This window comes from Platichthys flesus, chromosome 1, assembly GCF_949316205.1.
Source record: "Platichthys flesus chromosome 1, fPlaFle2.1, whole genome shotgun sequence".
NCBI lineage: Eukaryota > Metazoa > Chordata > Actinopteri > Pleuronectiformes > Pleuronectidae > Platichthys > Platichthys flesus.
The window spans coordinates 5,130,998-5,148,556 of NC_084945.1; the positions used below are offsets into that span (position 1 = coordinate 5,130,998).

The 17,559-nt window shown below is 42.6% G+C and overlaps 2 protein-coding genes across 5 annotated transcripts; one reads left to right on the top strand and one right to left on the bottom strand.

Moving 5' to 3' along the window:
- Positions 1 to 219: 219 nt before the first annotated feature.
- Positions 220 to 12,459, top strand: cpeb1b (cytoplasmic polyadenylation element binding protein 1b). 4 transcript variants are annotated; one of them, XM_062398241.1, is made up of 12 exons: positions 220 to 281; positions 510 to 681; positions 3,243 to 3,473; positions 5,067 to 5,296; positions 5,559 to 5,811; positions 6,424 to 6,537; positions 7,488 to 7,592; positions 8,438 to 8,574; positions 9,029 to 9,227; positions 9,585 to 9,679; positions 10,131 to 10,211; positions 11,025 to 12,459. In XM_062398241.1, exons 1-12 carry the CDS (start codon positions 267 to 269, stop codon positions 11,133 to 11,135), a joined length of 1,743 nt encoding a protein of 580 aa, XP_062254225.1. In that variant the 5' UTR covers positions 220 to 266; the 3' UTR covers positions 11,136 to 12,459. The 4 variants fall into 4 exon arrangements, with proteins under 4 accessions (XP_062254225.1, XP_062254233.1, XP_062254240.1 ...); XM_062398249.1 differs by having other exon boundaries at positions 7,488 to 7,577; XM_062398256.1 differs by having other exon boundaries at positions 510 to 630.
- A 1,412-nt stretch (positions 12,460 to 13,871) lies between these two features.
- rps17 (ribosomal protein S17) lies at positions 13,872 to 17,057 on the bottom strand. Its single transcript, XM_062398275.1, has 5 exons — positions 16,965 to 17,057; positions 15,528 to 15,679; positions 14,457 to 14,562; positions 14,267 to 14,332; positions 13,872 to 13,991 (listed from the first exon to the last, which is right to left on the bottom strand). Exons 1-5 carry the CDS (start codon positions 16,965 to 16,967, stop codon positions 13,914 to 13,916), a joined length of 405 nt encoding a protein of 134 aa, XP_062254259.1. The 5' UTR covers positions 16,968 to 17,057; the 3' UTR covers positions 13,872 to 13,913.
- Positions 17,058 to 17,559: the final 502 nt, after the last annotated feature.

Below are 17,559 nucleotides of genomic sequence, written 5' to 3' on the forward strand. Positions count from 1 at the left end.
AACTTTGCTGTGAGTTTAATAAAGTTCTCTAACTCCTGACTTTATACAGAGTGAGTTTTTAAACCTCTGGTCACGTGCGCACGACTCGGCGGGCGGCTCTTTGATGTGCAGCACGTGAGCGGACGGAGGCCCGGCGGGCTCAGTCAAGTCTCCTCCGCGCACACGTTCATTAGATGGAGCCTAATCAGCAGATGTGATAAATATGAGCGTGAGCCGCAAGCTGTCGTCCACATTGTGACGTTTATCACCGGCTCTCAGTCCACAACATGGCGTTTTCCCTGGTGAGTCCTCTGCTGTCTCCTCCACTGAGGCACTTCAGGTGTTTCTGGGGCCCGGGCGACGTTCACGTGTGACCTTTAGTGTCACGAAAACCCCGCGTGTTTCGTGACCTGGAGCCAGAAACACCGGCCTCTTCCTCCTACACGTGTCCCCGCTGGGGTTCCACCTGAGCTGGGTGGTTGGTGTTAAACTTCTCCCTCTTCTTCTCGTTCTCCTTCTCCACCCCGCAGAGAAACGAGTCCCGCAGGCCGGAGAGCCCGGACCCGGAGTGCCCGGCCCTGTCCACCTGCAGCAACGCGGACATCTTCCGCCGGATGAACACCATGCTGGGCAACGCTCTGGATTTCACCGGTGTGTGCACCACACCCAGCAGCGCCAAGGGCAAGCCAGACCTGCTGTGTGGTAAAGTGCCACTTCGTGTTCACACAGGAGCAGGTGGACCCGGGTCAGGACTCCATTGAGATAAAAACCTGCCTGTTCGTGGCGGCTAGCTTAACCGGTGGCACTGCTAATTCTAAATTTAGTCCTTATAACCTCCAGCAGGTCTACAACACACTGTCACTGTTTTATCATGTTTGTGTGTGCAGGGCTTTTCATATGAAGTTAGTTTCTGTTCATCCTACCTGGTTTATCGGCAGTGAAGGTTTTATCGTCAAAAATTTGGTTAATTAGCGTGTGAGGCCTTTACAAACGCGTTTTAATGGTTCACATTCATTTCACCTTGTTATTTTCAGAGCAATCGAATTGATCTTCAAGTGCTACAGAGTGCTGGACCCTGTTTATTCAAATATTGTTCATTTTTAATGGTTAGCATAGGGAAATCGCACAAAATTCACAACCACACGTCCCTGGGCCACGATGGCAAAGCGTGAATTTGATTAATCCCTTTGTCCCAATCCAAAATTACAATGGCTTCTCTCTTGGCCTGCGTCCCATCCTTCCACTAAGTCTCGTGGAAATCTGTTTTGTACTTATTTCATAATACTACTGACAAACAAACTGACCAACAGGGATGAGAACATAACCTCCATGGAAGAGGTCAGAACTGACATAACTGGGGATGGAACAAACTGAGGTGCGTCAGAAGGAAGTGAGACAGATCAATAACAAGGATGATAACAGATTGGTACACGGAGGACTGACGACATCACATCTGATGGGTAAACATGCACCTGGTGTGTGAGCATGCTCAAACAGATGAGTCACTGCTTTGTGTGTCGTCAGAATTTAGCTTCACCAAGGAAACAAAGAGGGGCAGCCGGGAGTACAGCGTTAAACAATCAAAAGAAGAAAATGGAACTATCTGCAAAAGCAAGAAAGTTATTAAAGAAAATCCCTTTTAAATCTTAAAATTCCCAGAATAGACTCGGATGTCTCTGTAACTTAATAATTGGTCATTGATTAATTTACAGAGATTAACCTTTATATTTTAATTTGACTTTAGTTTTAGGGATATTTCAACGAAACAAAGATTATTTTCATTCTTGCCTTTTTAGTTTGAAGTTTTCAAAAGATTCATATTAAGTAACGTACATTTAGATGTGTTGAAATTTCCTTTTCTGTGGTTAAACAAATTAAGTAATTTGAAATCTGCAGCTTTATTCATTTTATTGTTGCGACCATTTCAGACCAGAGAAAGCTCCCAGAATAAATCATTTTTAACAAGAGTGGATTTCTTTTCAGGTTAAAAGTTTCATCCCAAACAATGAAGGGGCCCTTTTACTTTCTCGGGGCACAATTGCCGTCTGTTAAAGCTCCTCCACTTTGTCACTATGAGTCCGGTGCCAGCAGCTGATTCATGGTGCATCGGCGTCTGCAGCATTGCAGCAATTCTTCCGTCTTTTTTTTTTTTTTTACCCCAGGAGTGAGATTTGCCAAGATTTAAGCTCAGCACCCTGCCCTGCATCCTTTCCCTGAATACTCAATTTGCTTAGGGGCACCTCTCCACTTGTGACTATTCATTTTTGTGTGATACTGTTACACTCTGCTTAGTCGTAACTGAGCAGCAGCAGCACAAAACAAATCTTATGCAACTTTTAAGGGACACAAAACTAAATTGGATCTTGAGCTGAACTTTCTGCTGTGGCCTCTCTGCCTCGGCCACCCCTGTTTGCTGTTTGCTGAATCAGTGCTGTTGCTGGAAGCGTTCCAGGCCTGGAGAGGGCAGGGAGGAGCTGGCGGTGCAAATCTCTCCGTCCTCAACATCTGATCAGTCAGCTGCTCGTGTCACAACTAGGCTCCCCATGCCTCATTCTTCCCTTTAGTCAGTGCTGTGTGGGGAAAAAAACATGCACAGTAGTTCTACCAGCCACCGAGTCCAATGATTTAAAAATGATATGAAGAGCGTCGTCAATTCAGAAGCACTTTTAATTCAGGTCTGCTGAGTCACTCGCTCTCATCTCCCATGCTGCCTCCCACCCTGCCGCTGTAGCTCTGCCCCTCACCTCCCTCTCCCTCCCTGCCTCTGTCAGCTCGCTCAGGAAACAAGCGAGACACAGAGTAAGAAGCGGCAGCAGCAGCAGTGGTGGCTGCCTTCCCACCACCGACTCAGAGACGTGCCGTGCCTAGCAGAGAGGGGAGTACTTCTATCAACAAGCCAATAGCTCTGACAGGAATTTTTTCATTACACAGTTGTTAGGCAAGGATGCCGGGAGGTGGGGGAAAGCTGATGTCATTAGCAGGGGTGTGCGAGTGCATCAGCAGCCATGTCACATGCTGCTAGGTGGGTCAGTGATGCGGACGGAGATGCATGGCAGTTGCACGGGGCACAGAAGCAGCAGGTTAGCTCCCCCGTCAGCCAGGGTAGGGGGAGATGTGGTGACGAAAGTTTTTATTTTCCACCGGTTTCGTGTGTAACAAGCCTCTCGCTGCTGTTTTCCCTGTAGCGCGGACTGAAACAACTGTTCTTTTTCTAACACTTCCTCTTTCCTCTCTTGTTGCTGCACCTCTGAACTGGATCTCAGACCAAAAAGAGTCGGAGCTGGCTGCAGTGGGCAGCAGGAGGATGCTCTTCCCCAACTGTGGCTGCGTGCCTGGTTCCCAGGAGATGCCGCCCTCCAGGGGCTCGCCGGGTGTCACAGACCTGGGCCTGGGCCTCCAGTCTCTCCGTCTGTCCGGCTGGGACAGACCCTGGAGCAGCCAGGAGACGGACTCTCATTCTTCCCCCTCCCAGATTCAGACTAGCTCACCCTCCAGTAAGTACCAGGCCTTTTATTCACCTGAATGTATTTCAGATTCACGTTAAAACCCTTCCACTTAGTATTCAGTTTATCAGATTGTGTCCCAGAGTCAGGTTGGTAGTTGTGTGTTCTCCCAGCAGTTTGTGTTTGCTCTCGTGACCCCATTAATCGGTACATGACGGTGGGAAATACAGCATCTGTGGTTGTGTGCTTTGCTTTTAGTGGCCCTTGTTTGCATAGAAAAGTGTAGTGGTTAACAGCAGTGTGTGTCTGTGTGGGAACAGGCTGTAGCGTCGCTAGGGAGGATGATGTGGCAGTTTTGCTTTGCTGCATCTCCAGTAATCCAACACACAAACACAATGAAGCTTCTTTTCTTTTCCCTTAAACCTGAATCAGCCCCTGTTACATCTAATGATTGAACTATACTACACATGGATTAGATGTTTATGTTTACAGGTTTGGTCACATACTCGAATAATATGAGAACTAAAATGAAGTAAATGCTGATATATGTGCCGTCCATAGTTTTAAGATGAGTTTAAATGTCTTAACAACTCTGTCCCATTAGTCCTGACCCATTTGCAGAGCCATAAATTTATCGCTGCATGTCCAAACTGACCCGGCATAACTTCATTTAGAGCTTTCTAAACTGGGCCCGCAACAAAGTAGGACAGCGCTTTGAATGCAGCCTACAGCTGAATAATACCCCCCCCCCCCCCCGAGCCTCATGTTCACCGCTACCGGCCACGCAGTACGCGTCTGTCACGGTTGCCAGCTGACTCACTGGGTTATCGAGAAGGAAGACGCTGGTTAATACCCAGCGGTCCCGGGTCTTTGTTTGGGTGGTGATGAATTGGCCTCCAGGATTTGTCCTGATATCGAAAGTGAATATGCTTGAACTCGAGCTTCTCTGGTTGCTGTTGGTGTTCAGCTGTCACATCAAGACTTGCAGATGAGCTCAATTTTCTTTATTTATCCATTTTTTTAGACAGCTTCCCTTTGAGGGGGGGAGGAAGAGATATGATTTTTTTCTTTAGGAACTTGTATTTGCAGCGTGTATCTTGACCAAATCGATTGAACTCTGCAGACTCAGCACACACTTCACATTCTCTTCAGTGACGGTACCCAGAATACAGAATAAACTTACTTTCATCTCTACATCAGTGAAGTGATCTGAACACAACCACATTCGGCATAAAACTTATTTTTACACTTCTCAGGGTCTATACATTTGATTTGTGACCATCGCCACAATATCAACTCTGACAATGTATATTTGATGTCTCTGTCCCTTGAGTGGCTCTTTGTGGCTCTCTCTCTTTGTGGCTCTCTCTCTCTTTGAGTGGCTCTCCCTGACACACAAACATCGGAAACATCTGTAAAGTCCCACTGGGTAAAAACATCATTTGTTGTCGGTGAACACAGATGTTTGTTTGCGAGTGTAGAAGTGTAATCAAGAGATGCATTCAGGGCACATTCTAGTGCCAGGTATGAACAGACAAACTTGAAGCTGTCGACATGTGATCACATCTCTCAGAACTGATCTTAATACCGGGTCTGAACAGGGCCTCATTCCCACTAAGTGGTGTAACTGTCCCGTTTGCACAGTGCTAGGTATTCTGAACAGTCCCTTCAGTAGCATCCTCGGGAAGCCCCCCGGCTACATGCCACCCGACTCCATGAGCATGACTGCTGACTTCCTGGAGAAGTTTCCCAGCATGGCCCGCATGGCGAACCGACTGGAATCCACCTCCTTCCTGGACTCTCGCTCCAGCAGTCCCGAGGACTCGGAGACCAGTGGATTCAGCTCTGGCTCGGACCACCTCTGTGACATGCTGGTAAGAAACACCACACTTAATTCAGCATCTCCTGTTTTTGTATGTTGGATTGTTTGTTCATGCAGATGGGGAATCTATCTCAAAGATTCACTTACGAGTCAGATATGGAAGCTAATTGAACAGCCAGGTGTCATGAGCTGGAGATTCATTATCAGATTTGTTCACCATTTCTGATTGATGGCCAAACATTTCACCTCGGTGTATGATTGAAGTTGTCTTTCCCCGTTAACAATCAATTGTCTGCACGTTTCTTTCTCTTCAGTCCACTCTGCGGATTTCCCCTCCCCTGCCTTATCTTGCATCGAGCATGCAGAAGGATCTGCTGCGACTGGGCTCTCGGCTGGACCCCCAGGACTCCAGCTCTCCCCTGACCCCATCATCCATTCCAAGCCCCTCCTCAGCCATTTCCCGCCGCTGGCGTACTGGATCTCCGTGGCCTGGCTCTGATGTGCTTGACCAGTCGGATGATGCATTCAGCATTGAGAGGGAGGCCCGCTTGCACAGGCAGGCTGCAGGTGAATCCAACATACTTGATGTTTATCTATCACTGCACCTACCCTTTGCTTTCTTGGGCTGCTCAGTTTCAATCTTTAGTTGTCTCAACTCTTGAGGTCTATATAAGCTTTCTGTCATCGGCGTCACCAGCTCATCCTGCCCTTATTACTGTTGCTGAGCAACTAAGCTGAAGTTGGACACAGGAGGTTTAATGGCCCCTTTTTTTTTTGTGCCATTAACGGTTCGGTTGAGCTGAGGCATTGGACGTCTCGTTGCTTCGTAACCTCTTTGAAAAATGTCTCTAAAGTGCAATGAATCCTGGGATAAGGATCCACCTGTTGGATGGAAGGATGCATTTGAAGGAGACTTTGAATTGGAACTGTTTTCTCATGAACAGTCTGAAACCTTCAGTTTATTGTTGTAAATATAAATGAAGTTCTGGAACTGTCACATTTGAAAAGTTGGAACCAGAGAATTTATTTTGATGAGAATAACACACTTAACTGAAGATGGATCAATTAGGATTGTTGCACTTCTAATTGGAACTGTTGTCAGTCTGCAGCTGCTGAATTGACACAGCTTTTATACGGTGACCTGTGAATTTAGCTTTTCTCTTTTTTTTGACTCATCAGCTGTGAATGAGGCCACATTCACCTGGAGCGGGCAGCTGCCTCCCAGGAACAACAAGGATCCCATGTATTCCTGCAAGGTCTTTCTTGGTGGCGTGCCCTGGGACGTCACAGAAGGTAAGTGCTGCTGTCAACCTGCTATTTGCTTAATTACACAATGCCAGTCCAGTTGGTTTTGGTTTTATTGATGCTTATCAGCCTGAATCTGCAGCCCCTCTCTTTCCACCTCTCCTCCCTCCCCAACCAGTTGAGGCCCATGTCCGCCCACAGTCCGGTTCTAGAGGTTTCTTCCTGTTACAGAGTTTTACTCCACAGTTGCTGCAGTGCTTGCTCATTGCGGGAGCGGTTCGATTTCTCTATAGTTGTTGGATCTGAACCTTATTATGTAAAGTGATGTGATTTGCTGCAGTAGAAATTAAATTAATTTGGCTAAGCTTAAGTCCATCTTTCTATATTTGACTGTTTAAACATAATGTTGGCATGTGTTGACGTCAGGGATTGTTTCAAATACTTCAGGAGGCTCCGTCACCTTTGAGTTCGAAGTTTGAGATATTTAATGAATGCACCAATTCAAATATTTCAATAAGTAAAGACTAAATGGGTTCCAATTATTGAATATTTTGCATATACGTCTTTATGATTCTTTGAAGCTAACTAGGTACAGATACAGCTGATGATGATTTTCCTTATCAATTAATGTGGAGATGATTTTCTTGATAAGTTGATGAATCCAGTCTATTTAATGTGATGGAGGAAAAATGGCTCTCATTTCTAAGCAGCCACAAAGGTATTTTTCTCATGAACAGTCTGAAACCTTGCGATTCAGTATGAGAATATGCATATATCTGCATATATCACATTTGAAAAGAGGGAACCAGATGATTTATATTGATGAGAATAACTGATGCAATTAATTGGAGATGGATCACTTACAATTTTTTTTTCTTAATTATATTGAGAGTTAAAGATTTCTCAATGTTTACAAACATGTTTGATTAAGAAATGTGTTAAAATGTTGATTCTTTGTGACAATAACCACGCCCCTTCTCCCTCTCCCTTTGTTTCAGCTGGCCTGATCAACATCTTCAGTGGGTATGGTCCTCTGACTGTGGAGTGGCCGGGTAAGGATGGAAAGCATCCTCGCTGTCCTCCCAAAGGTAATGTGGCAAAAGGTAAAGACAAGTTGGTAGACCCTTTTTTATTACTGGTTTCAGGGTGGCACTGTGGTGAGCACTTGGTAAACTGGTGTGTTAGACTGTGGGAGTTCAGAGATACCTAGGGTGGTGACTCAAGGCATAACTGGAGAATTGAGCATGGTGGTAGAAGCAGGGAGAGGATAAAAGGGATGACTCACCCATCAGCGCTGTAGTAAATTACACTTTGATGATAGTTGGATCTGGTTGGTCATATTTGAGGATCTTGCAAATATCCTGTTAAATGTTTGTGGTTCTACTTGTGGCCTCTGCTCCTCTGTGGTAAGACATTTTTTTCTGCTTTTTGCCAAATAAAAAAATAACTGCCTGAGCTTCACAGTGCGACTGTTTCTCACATTTGCCCCAAAAATGAATGTTTTCAAATATAAATATTACAAACATAGATATGTATGAGCACATTTAATAATAATGTATCTGTATAAAAAAAAGTTTATCTCTAAGCAGCATCTTATTTGATTCACTCAAATTGTATTCTCATCCTGGAGCAAAACTGCATATTGGATAAAATAAATAGTAAATATTAATGTAAGTATTTTTCACTCTGCTCCTAATTGTATGTGCTCCTTCTGGAAATCAGTTAGCATAGCGCCCTGGGTTCAGTTGGAAATATAAAGGTGTTTTGAACCCATCCTGTTAAAGCTTACGAATTGTTTTTTAACTAAATTACTCAATTCTGTGGCTCTTGTTGAAAATGATCACAGTAGTGGCTGCCTGAAAATTGTGACTAAATAAATCCACATCCTTTTTATCAGAGCCACATTTTTGTCTGTATCCTAAAGTGTTGTACTGTTTGACGTGTGCAGGCTATGTTTACCTGGTTTTTGAGAATGAGAAGTCTGTCCGAGCTTTGCTCCGCGCCTGCTCCCAGGACCAGTTCCCCCCCGAGGACAACAGGGAGTACTACTTCAAGATGTCCAGCCGCAGGATGAGATGCAAGGACGTGAGTAGAGACTAAATAGACTAATATATACATGTACGGAATTATCTGAGAACTCGGATCAGTTTACTTCTACGTCTCCAGTACCTTTTGTTCATATGTTGCCCTGAGCTTTGGTGTAGAGTTAAACAAGCTGGACCTGGACATTTAATGCAACACAGTGGCTCCTGTTTCCATTGATAAACATTTTCCACAGTGGCACCACCAGTTCTCCCCAGTGTAAAGCAGCTCTGCACCACTATCCCCCAGAGCCTGGTGCCGCTTCTTCCCCCTTAAGCTGTAGTTCAGTGTTTTCAGGCTCATTAAATACACAAGGGCATGTTGTAGGTCCAGCACACAGCCGGTGACGCAAAGAATAAAATATATCTTGGTCCAGGCAGCACGATGTGAAGTTAAACATTTCATATTGAAACAGTACAAGTCTTCTGAGTCCTGTCTCTCATCCGTGCTGCTACAGGTGCAGGTCATCCCCTGGGTGATCTCCGACAGTAACTACGTGCGCTGCCCTGCCCAGCGTCTGGATCCCAGTAAGACGGTGTTTGTGGGCGCACTGCACGGCATGTTGAACGCTGAGGCGCTGGCCAGCATCATGAACGACCTGTTTGGAGGAGTCATGTATGCTGGCATCGACACGGACAAGCACAAGTATCCCATAGGTGAGGCTAAGTTAAAGTTCTATTTCTGTTTGTGTAGTTGAAACTGAAAACAAGGCTAGAGCCTGAATTTAACCTCCTGTGCATCTTCAGTGATTAATCATGGATGAAACTTCAGACATTTTCCGACCTTACCACAATCAATGTTTTGTTGTGTTTGCAAATTACGGCAAATTAAGTGTAGATTTAAACTTGGACATGAGGATTTGAGACAAAATGCAAATCATCAATTCCCTGCTGAGCATTGAGGGAAAATCTATTCCGAAATTGAAACAGTTATCTGTGTTAAGATTTTCTGTTTGTGTTAATTCTTGCCAAACAATGAGCTCCTGAGTGACATTGAACTTTTCTTGTGTGCAGGCTCTGGACGTGTCACTTTTAACAATCAGCGCAGTTATCTGAAAGCTGTCTGTGCAGCATTTGTGGAGATTAAAACACCCAAGTTTACAAAGAAGGTAAGAGTCTGAGTCTTTGCACTTTCTATAATCACTCATCACTCAGTCTGTGCTGCTGTGCACACTGATGCTTCTGTACTGGAAACAGTGTTTTTAGTTTGTATGCAGCTTAAACCCTGATGAGTAACATTTTGATTTAATATATTAAATAAAAAAATGCTGGGGCTTAGTCAGCACATTCTCACTTGCAGTTCCATCCACTGATTTGAATGTTCTTTTTCAATTGGCACACACAACCTGGGGGGATGTGGGAGGTGATTTGTTTAGATGTTTACAGAGTCTAAAAAAATTCAAGTTCAAATGGATATCTTGACAAATCTCTAATATTTTTCACATGATGGTGAATACTTGCAAGCATTTTTCTTATCATTTCTTAAAATGTGATGTGGATGGAAACCTGCTCACTGTCACTGCTGCGTTCTGAACTCCTCGGCCTGTTCTCCTCCCTCAGGTCCAGATCGACCCCTACCTGGAAGACTCCGTGTGTCAAGTTTGCCTTCGCCAACCTGGACCTTTCTTCTGCAGAGACGAGGTCAGAGGAAACTTTGTATTGTACATATAAATACTATAAAGTATTTGTCATGTTATCAGTGAGGCTGAATGATTGTTAGAGGACAAGGTGCTGCTCGACAGACACAAATGGCTGCCTTAGTATTTCTAATAACTTATTTTTTCTCTTGATTTGCATCAGCTTCACAAGATGAAGTCTGGTTTATACTGGATAATTTGCTTTTCATTTCTATTTATTTCAAAACATTTAAGTCATTAAATAGCATTGATTTCTCTTATAATGAATTAAAACAATTAAGATACCAGCAAATGGCTAAATATAAAAAATAAGCAATTGCTGATCTCATCAAACGTGATGTTAAAATGAATATTGCTGCTTTATTAATATATAATTCAGGTTTATTAGAAAATGTATCCTATATTCAGTAAAGTACAAATAAGAACCACAGCAAGAAACAAGCTGACAATTATCAAGGTTATCTAAAGTATTTGCAAGAACATTTATTTTTATACAGTTTGACTTACTCTCTATCTGCAGTTTTATTTTGCAGTGAGGTATTATGGGATGTAGATCTAGTTGTTTTGAACACTTAATGAAGTGGTTCAGACATTTAATTGTCTGGTTTGAGATGATTAAAGATAGAAATGTATAAAATGCAATTATAGTATGACCTTGTAAACTGGTTTACTTGCAGACACTGCAATGAACATTCCTAAAACCATCAGGCTGTTCCAGCAATAGAGCAGAATTATTCTTTAAATGGTTTTGTTGTGATGTGAATGATTTCCAGCACTTGTATTATAAAATGTCTTTTCACTGTGTTCTGACGCACAGGCCTGCTTCAAGTACTACTGCCGCTCCTGCTGGCACTGGCAGCACTCCATGGACATCTTGAGCAACCACCGGCCCCTCATGCGCAACCAGAGGAACAGAGACTCCAGCTAAAGCTGAGGGATCCGATCACTCTGAAGGTCCAGAGCCCCCGAGTACGGGGCAGGCTACCCGCCAAGGAGAGCACGTGTGCCGGGCGTCCCCCGGTTCGAGGGCGCCACGGCACTCCACCAGGCACTGGGGATATCACTGTAGAAAATGTTCACTTTTGCACTTGCTACATTTTTGCTGTTGTTCACAGTGGCACTATGCACAGTGACCTTATTGGGAGAAGGGGCCCTTCACTCTTATGCATTTTCCCTGACTTGTGGCCAGACAGAGAGTCGGGAGTCTGCCTAAAGTTCAGAGGTGGATGAAAATGCCTTTTTCTTCTCTTTTTTTGATTTTTGTTTTACATGTGTTGCATAGTGACGAGCTAACACGCAAGTCTCATTGCCGTTCATTGGCAAATGCCATACAGTGCCTTTAAATATTTGTTTTTGTTTTCCCCCTCCTCCCTCCCTCCCTTCGTCCACCCTCAGTTGGCATCTGTTTTTTCCTGTGCAAGCCAACTGGTGTTTCTTACTTTTGGGAGTTGAATGTCGGGCTTCATTTCAGACATTTTTACAGTTTTTTACACAAACGGTTTTAAGTCATAACATGAAAAATTTTGAACAGAATTCTACCAGGCGGCTGTTTATGGGAAAATCCCCCTTTTTATTTTTTGGTTTCTTTTTTTTCTCATAAATTTCTGTGGCTATTTTTTCCTATTTTTTTAAATTCGCCCTCCCAAATTTCAACTGAATGGGCCCAAAATGTTGGAAGTTGTACTTTCACTTGCTTTGTTGGCCCACTTGTATTAAATGTGTAAAACCAATAGCACTGGATATGTGATCGACTGGGTCGCCATCTTTTCTCAAGCATCTGATGAACCCGGTTGAGACTCGAGTGAATGAACCATTTGGTTGTACATAGTTTGATTTTTGCACTTTTTAATTTGCACGTGTGGAGAGGTGGCAGTGGTTTTTAATCACTTTTGTACATCAGCAGGGGGACACTCCTACGTTAGAACAGCTGCTTGTTTCCTGTTGAATGTAAGAACTTCCACTTAGCTGATAACTTTATCTATCAGAGCTTGAGTAGACCCCACTAAATGATTCCATGCTTTCTTATCCCATTTTGCCTTCCTGTTCCAGTTGGACATAAATGCATAAGCTGTGTGCCAAAGACAAAGTGTCTTTTCTTATCCATTAGTTTTGTCATGCTGAGCTTGTTGTCCCTTAGCCCAGCCGCTTTTTAGAGTTTCGAAAGTCTACCTCATTGTGGTCTGCCAAGTTTGCTGCTACTTACAGTTGTGGAGTATGTTCAGATTGGGCACAATAAAGGTGTTTAAGCATTATCTGCTGTTTCTGGACTCATTTCTACTGTGACTGTTCTGTGTTCTTAGAAATCCCTGTTCTGTTCTAAAAGCTCAGTGAGCATTGAAACATTCATCAAGTAGCTTCATCCTACAAAAACCTTTTAGATGCTGTTGAAACATCTTCTTTGTCAATTTCAGATTTGTTTCTCCTGATGTCAAAACTGACATCCCATCAACTTTTAAAATGCAGATGGAATGAAACCACTTCAGTCGGGCTAAACATGTGCTCAGCTAATTCTGATCTGCAGAATTGCACCAAAACTTCTCGACCAATTTCCATGAAGATTTGTGGAGGGGCAGAGCTTCACCTGAGGACGAACCCATTACACTTGTGGATTCAGATCAGAAACTTTATTTCCCACTTCCTTTAACAAGGTGTTTAACAGTTTCATTGATTTCTTCTTGAATAATCATCAATCTTGTTTAGGGTTTGTGCAATTTGGTGCAGCTCCAAATATAAACCTGGTAGTTGTGAATTTAAATGTGCTTTCTGCAGCTTCTAGTTTTTACTAGATTGACATCATTTTATTTGTATAGCCCATATTCACAAATCATGTCATCGGGCTTTAACCCTCAGCAAGAGTAGGGAAAAAATACTAAAAACCCTTTAACAGGGTAAAAATACATAGAAACCTCAGCGAGCCACATGTGAGGATCCCTCTCCCAGGACGGACAATAGATGCCACGTGCCGAAAACCTCAAGTTTAAAGTTTTTAGCAGCATTGATGAGGGTAACATCTTGAAGGATAACTTCAATAAAATATATCAAGCGGTCCTGCTGCAATCACAGGCTATGGTCAGCAGCCAGCAAGATCATGAGCCACCATCAAGATCGGATCCACTATAGTCCAGTCATTGTCCACTGCAGCTTATAAGGATCCATCATCAGCTGCCGACCTCGGTCGTGGTCCACCATCATTATATGATGGCCCTTGGAACTGCTAGATCATCTGATTATTTAAAACTTCCAATATTGGCAATAAATGGAGTTAGACCACAGATGCTTTTGGTTTTGTTCTATTTTCTCATTTAAGGCCATTAGGGACCAGAACTCTCTCCCTGTCCCTTTAAGAGCATGTAGATTGATATCTCAGAATAATTCATGGATCTTAATGGAAATAAATCTGAGATTGTGGAATTTAAATGTGACTGTTTGATGAGGTGACTGTGGTATGTGCTCCACAGAGACTTTCTAGTTGAGGTCAATGTCAGATGTTACTGAGGCCACATAATAACAGTTATTAAAGTAGACATTTCATAAAATAGATATTAAAGAACCAAAAAACTGTTTCCTTCCACTACAGAGGCTTCTATGGTTTTTTTTCTGTTCATTGTCATTAAGAAAAAGACCATTAACCATCACTTCTTGACTAAAAAAGAGAAAGGTCATCTTAACAATTACATCCCTTTATTAAGACGATTATTAAACATGATTACATCCCCCGAGGCGTCTTGAAGTTCATCCCGATAGTCGGCTGAGTGACTTGAAGGCTGGAGAGGCCACCGAAATCCTGCAGAGGAAGAAAGAGTCGTCAGGATTCAGGTAGAAGAAGAAACATTATACATTTACTTCTATCAGGGTAGGATTTCACTTAAATAGATTTTGTTGTAGTTAATTATGGTCAGTTAACAAACCAGAACGTGATCTTTTCTTTTCATGCATCAATCAATCTGCTGATTATTGTTAAATCATCGGCATGACAAATTTTTTTCTGTGTTACTTGTCGAATAGAATCTGTTCTAAATGAGACTTTAACTATATTAGTAATATAAATGTCCCACTTACCAGCATCTTGAGCATTTCCTTTGTGTCTGGATCCACCTCGATGAGCTCCTGGTCCAGAGCAGAGATCTAAAGGATTCGAGATTAAAAAGAAGATTAAGTTGTTTGAACTGTGTACTTTTCTTCATTTCGAGGGAGTTAAATAAAAGACTTAATCTTTCTCTTAAAGACGAGGAAAAGAATGTGGACAGACCTCAGGGACGTAGTTGTCTCTCCTCTCTCTCTCCTCCTCCTGCAGCTTGATGGAGATTCCTCTGACTGGACCGCGCTGGATCCGCTTCATCAGGTGAGTCACATACCTGAGCACCAGCAGGAGAACGAGGTCAGTGTGAGTACAGCAACAAGCTGACTACTCTCAAGTCCACAATACAAATACTCCTTCTATAGATCTGTCTGTAAATCCTTTATCTTATTGGCTTCACACTGGCTGTGTGTATTCTAAGTGGTCCTTGGAAGTGGAGTGTTGGAATTTAGACTTCCTGTATATTAAATATTAATACAAATTTAATAACACTAGACGCAGCAGTGTGTCTTCAGTCTGCAGACCGAGGTGAACAAGTCTTCTTCTAGGTCCTCGGTTTAACTTCAGCAACTGGATCAAACCACAGGTCAAAATTACCGCCATATCATTTTGATAACTTGGTTATTTTTCAATTCACCTTATTGGACTGAGACAGAGAACCAGTGCTGAGCTCCGTCATGTCAACAACATTCATAAATGCACTTTCTGTTTTCCAATTTGTCAAAGTAAAAGCAAAAAGTTGTTTTTGTTGCTTAGGTTCAGTTAATCATTCAAACTTATATATGAACCAGACACAGGCAGCACTAATGAGGGTCTTGTATTAACAACAAACTACATGGAGCTGTGCACGTTTTCAGTCCTCGACTTTCTCTTATTACACATCAAGTCTTACTGAGGCTGGAATGTGTGACAGCTAATGGGCTTCAAGGTAAAAGGCTTCAAACCGCGACACTTTCTACGTCTGACGTGAACCAGGACAAACAGAACCAGAAGAGACTCAAGAACTCAGATTACATTTTCAGCATGAAACCAAGACAACATTTCCTCTGACTCTCCAACTGCTGTGAGAAAGATGAGATCTAAGAGTTGCCGGACAAGTGTCACCTTCCACCCTGAGGTCAAACTGTGCACAGGAAGTCCCTCACACTACTCATAAAGCTGATCTGAGGTCTGGGAGACTGCACATCAGCCGACAGGAGCGTGTCTGTAGATAACAGCAGCAGCAGGTTTGACTCCACTCACCCTGCGATCTTGTTGCGCAGCGGCTTGCTGGGGATGATGGCGATCTCCTCACACACCCTCTTGTTGACGTGGAAGTCGTTGCCCAGACGGGTGTAGTACTTCTCGATGATGACCCTGGAGGCCTTCTTGACCGTCTTGGTCCTGACGCGTCCCTGAGGAGCAGCCACACAAAAACACTTTCTGACACAACTGGAAATACTCTCAAGCTCGTTAAGTGCTTTTAAAAGTTATTCAGCGGTGACTCCTCCTGAGAGTTTGTCTCCTCAAAACACGATAACCTAATGAATAATACACATCTGGGACTAATTATAAACTTTGACTCAAGTGATGTTTTACTTCTGTTTTTGAAAGTTTTCCATGGATATAAATTCACCCGCTGACACAGTACGAGTCACTTTACTGCTCTGGATTTCTATTTAAGAACTTTTTAAACCCACAGGGATTAATAAAGTTTAAAATAGATTTCTTTATCGAACCCAGTCATCAGCAATCACTGGAAACCAGTAAGAATAAGTAGGATGTAAGATATTAACATTCTGGTGTTATTTTACTTTCCAGCAGTAATTAACAATAATGCCTAATAATGTACTTTAAAACACAGACTGTAAGCAGAATCCAGATTAATTAAACAGTTCATTTCAGGGCCATGAATGATGAATTTAGTTTTTAACATTAGTTACTGATTTGAAAGGGGAATATTGTATTTGATGTTTTGACACTTTCAGATTTGTGAAAGTCTCGCTTGAGAAAATATGTTTAAAATTGTGTTGCATCACTTAACGGAGCTGAAGTTGTTTCAGAGATTTAAGATCCAAGAAAAACTTTATTCTACACGTGAAAACAGAAAGTTATTGTAATTTTGAAAGTTTCCAGAGAGAAAAATTCAAGCCAGATAAACTATGAAATTGTAGAAACTGTTCAAAAAGCATCTCATAACTTTAAACCTTTGATATTGTTAAGCTTCCTTTAACCTCACATAATAACCTGTGGAAATACAAGTGAGTTCAAATCCTGAGCCTCAGTTCCAGGTTGGAAAACATTCAGATTTTCTCTTTTTAAACATCATTAAAACATTTGCTCGACTTTAAACTCAATTAAATCAGATGTCAAACTAACAGTGTTCAGGTTTAATTAAGTTAGAAAGTGAACCGCGACCCAGACGCAGAGGAAACTGCACATTTCATCCTCAGAATCGCACCCGAGCAGAGCCGGTGCGCCTCCGGTTGTTTGTAGCATGTTAGCTACCGGAGCTAACGGCAACATTTAGCTTTTTAATCTGAATTTCATCCGCTAACGGGAATAAAACGCGGTGTTTGTTGTCATCCGGGATGTTTGTGTGCGGACTGAGGCCCGAAGCCGCTCGGGACGCGGACACACGCGGAGGATTAGAGAGGATCGTGAGGACTGAGGAGGTGAAGTGTTTCTACAGGTACCCACCATGTTGGCTCGGACCGGAAGAAGAAAGGAAGACGAGAGTCAAACAGGAAGTTTATATGCTGCTTCGACCACACCGCGACAGCACCGCCAGCTAGCGGCGGGAGGAGAGAACTACAGTAGTCAACTCGTGTAAATATGATAAACATAATAATATAACCTCTGTATTTGCACGTTTTCTTAGATGGCAGTGTGTTGAGCGCTCTCAGCCACCGTAGAAAACAGCATGTGACGTCAAAGGAGCAGCTAACACTTTGAATCAAGTTGTCTAAAGATTTAAGAGCAGAAACGTCAGAGCAGAGACAAATATAAAACAATCTGTTGAACTTGAAATAAACTTGGGTTAATAAAATTCACCTGTTTTTTATCACTTTAGCTAAAAGTTGTGATGAAACGTATCACAGCATCATGATTTACTATATATTCTGATGATGCAATGATTTGTCTGTTGACTGATTAGTCAGTGTAAAGAAAATTAATTTCAAATAATGTCTGAAATAATGTCTGTCATTATTTCAGACATTATTTGAAATTCATTTCTCACACATTATTTGAAAAAAAAATCTCAAAGCAAAAAGCTTCTTTTTATTGAATGTGA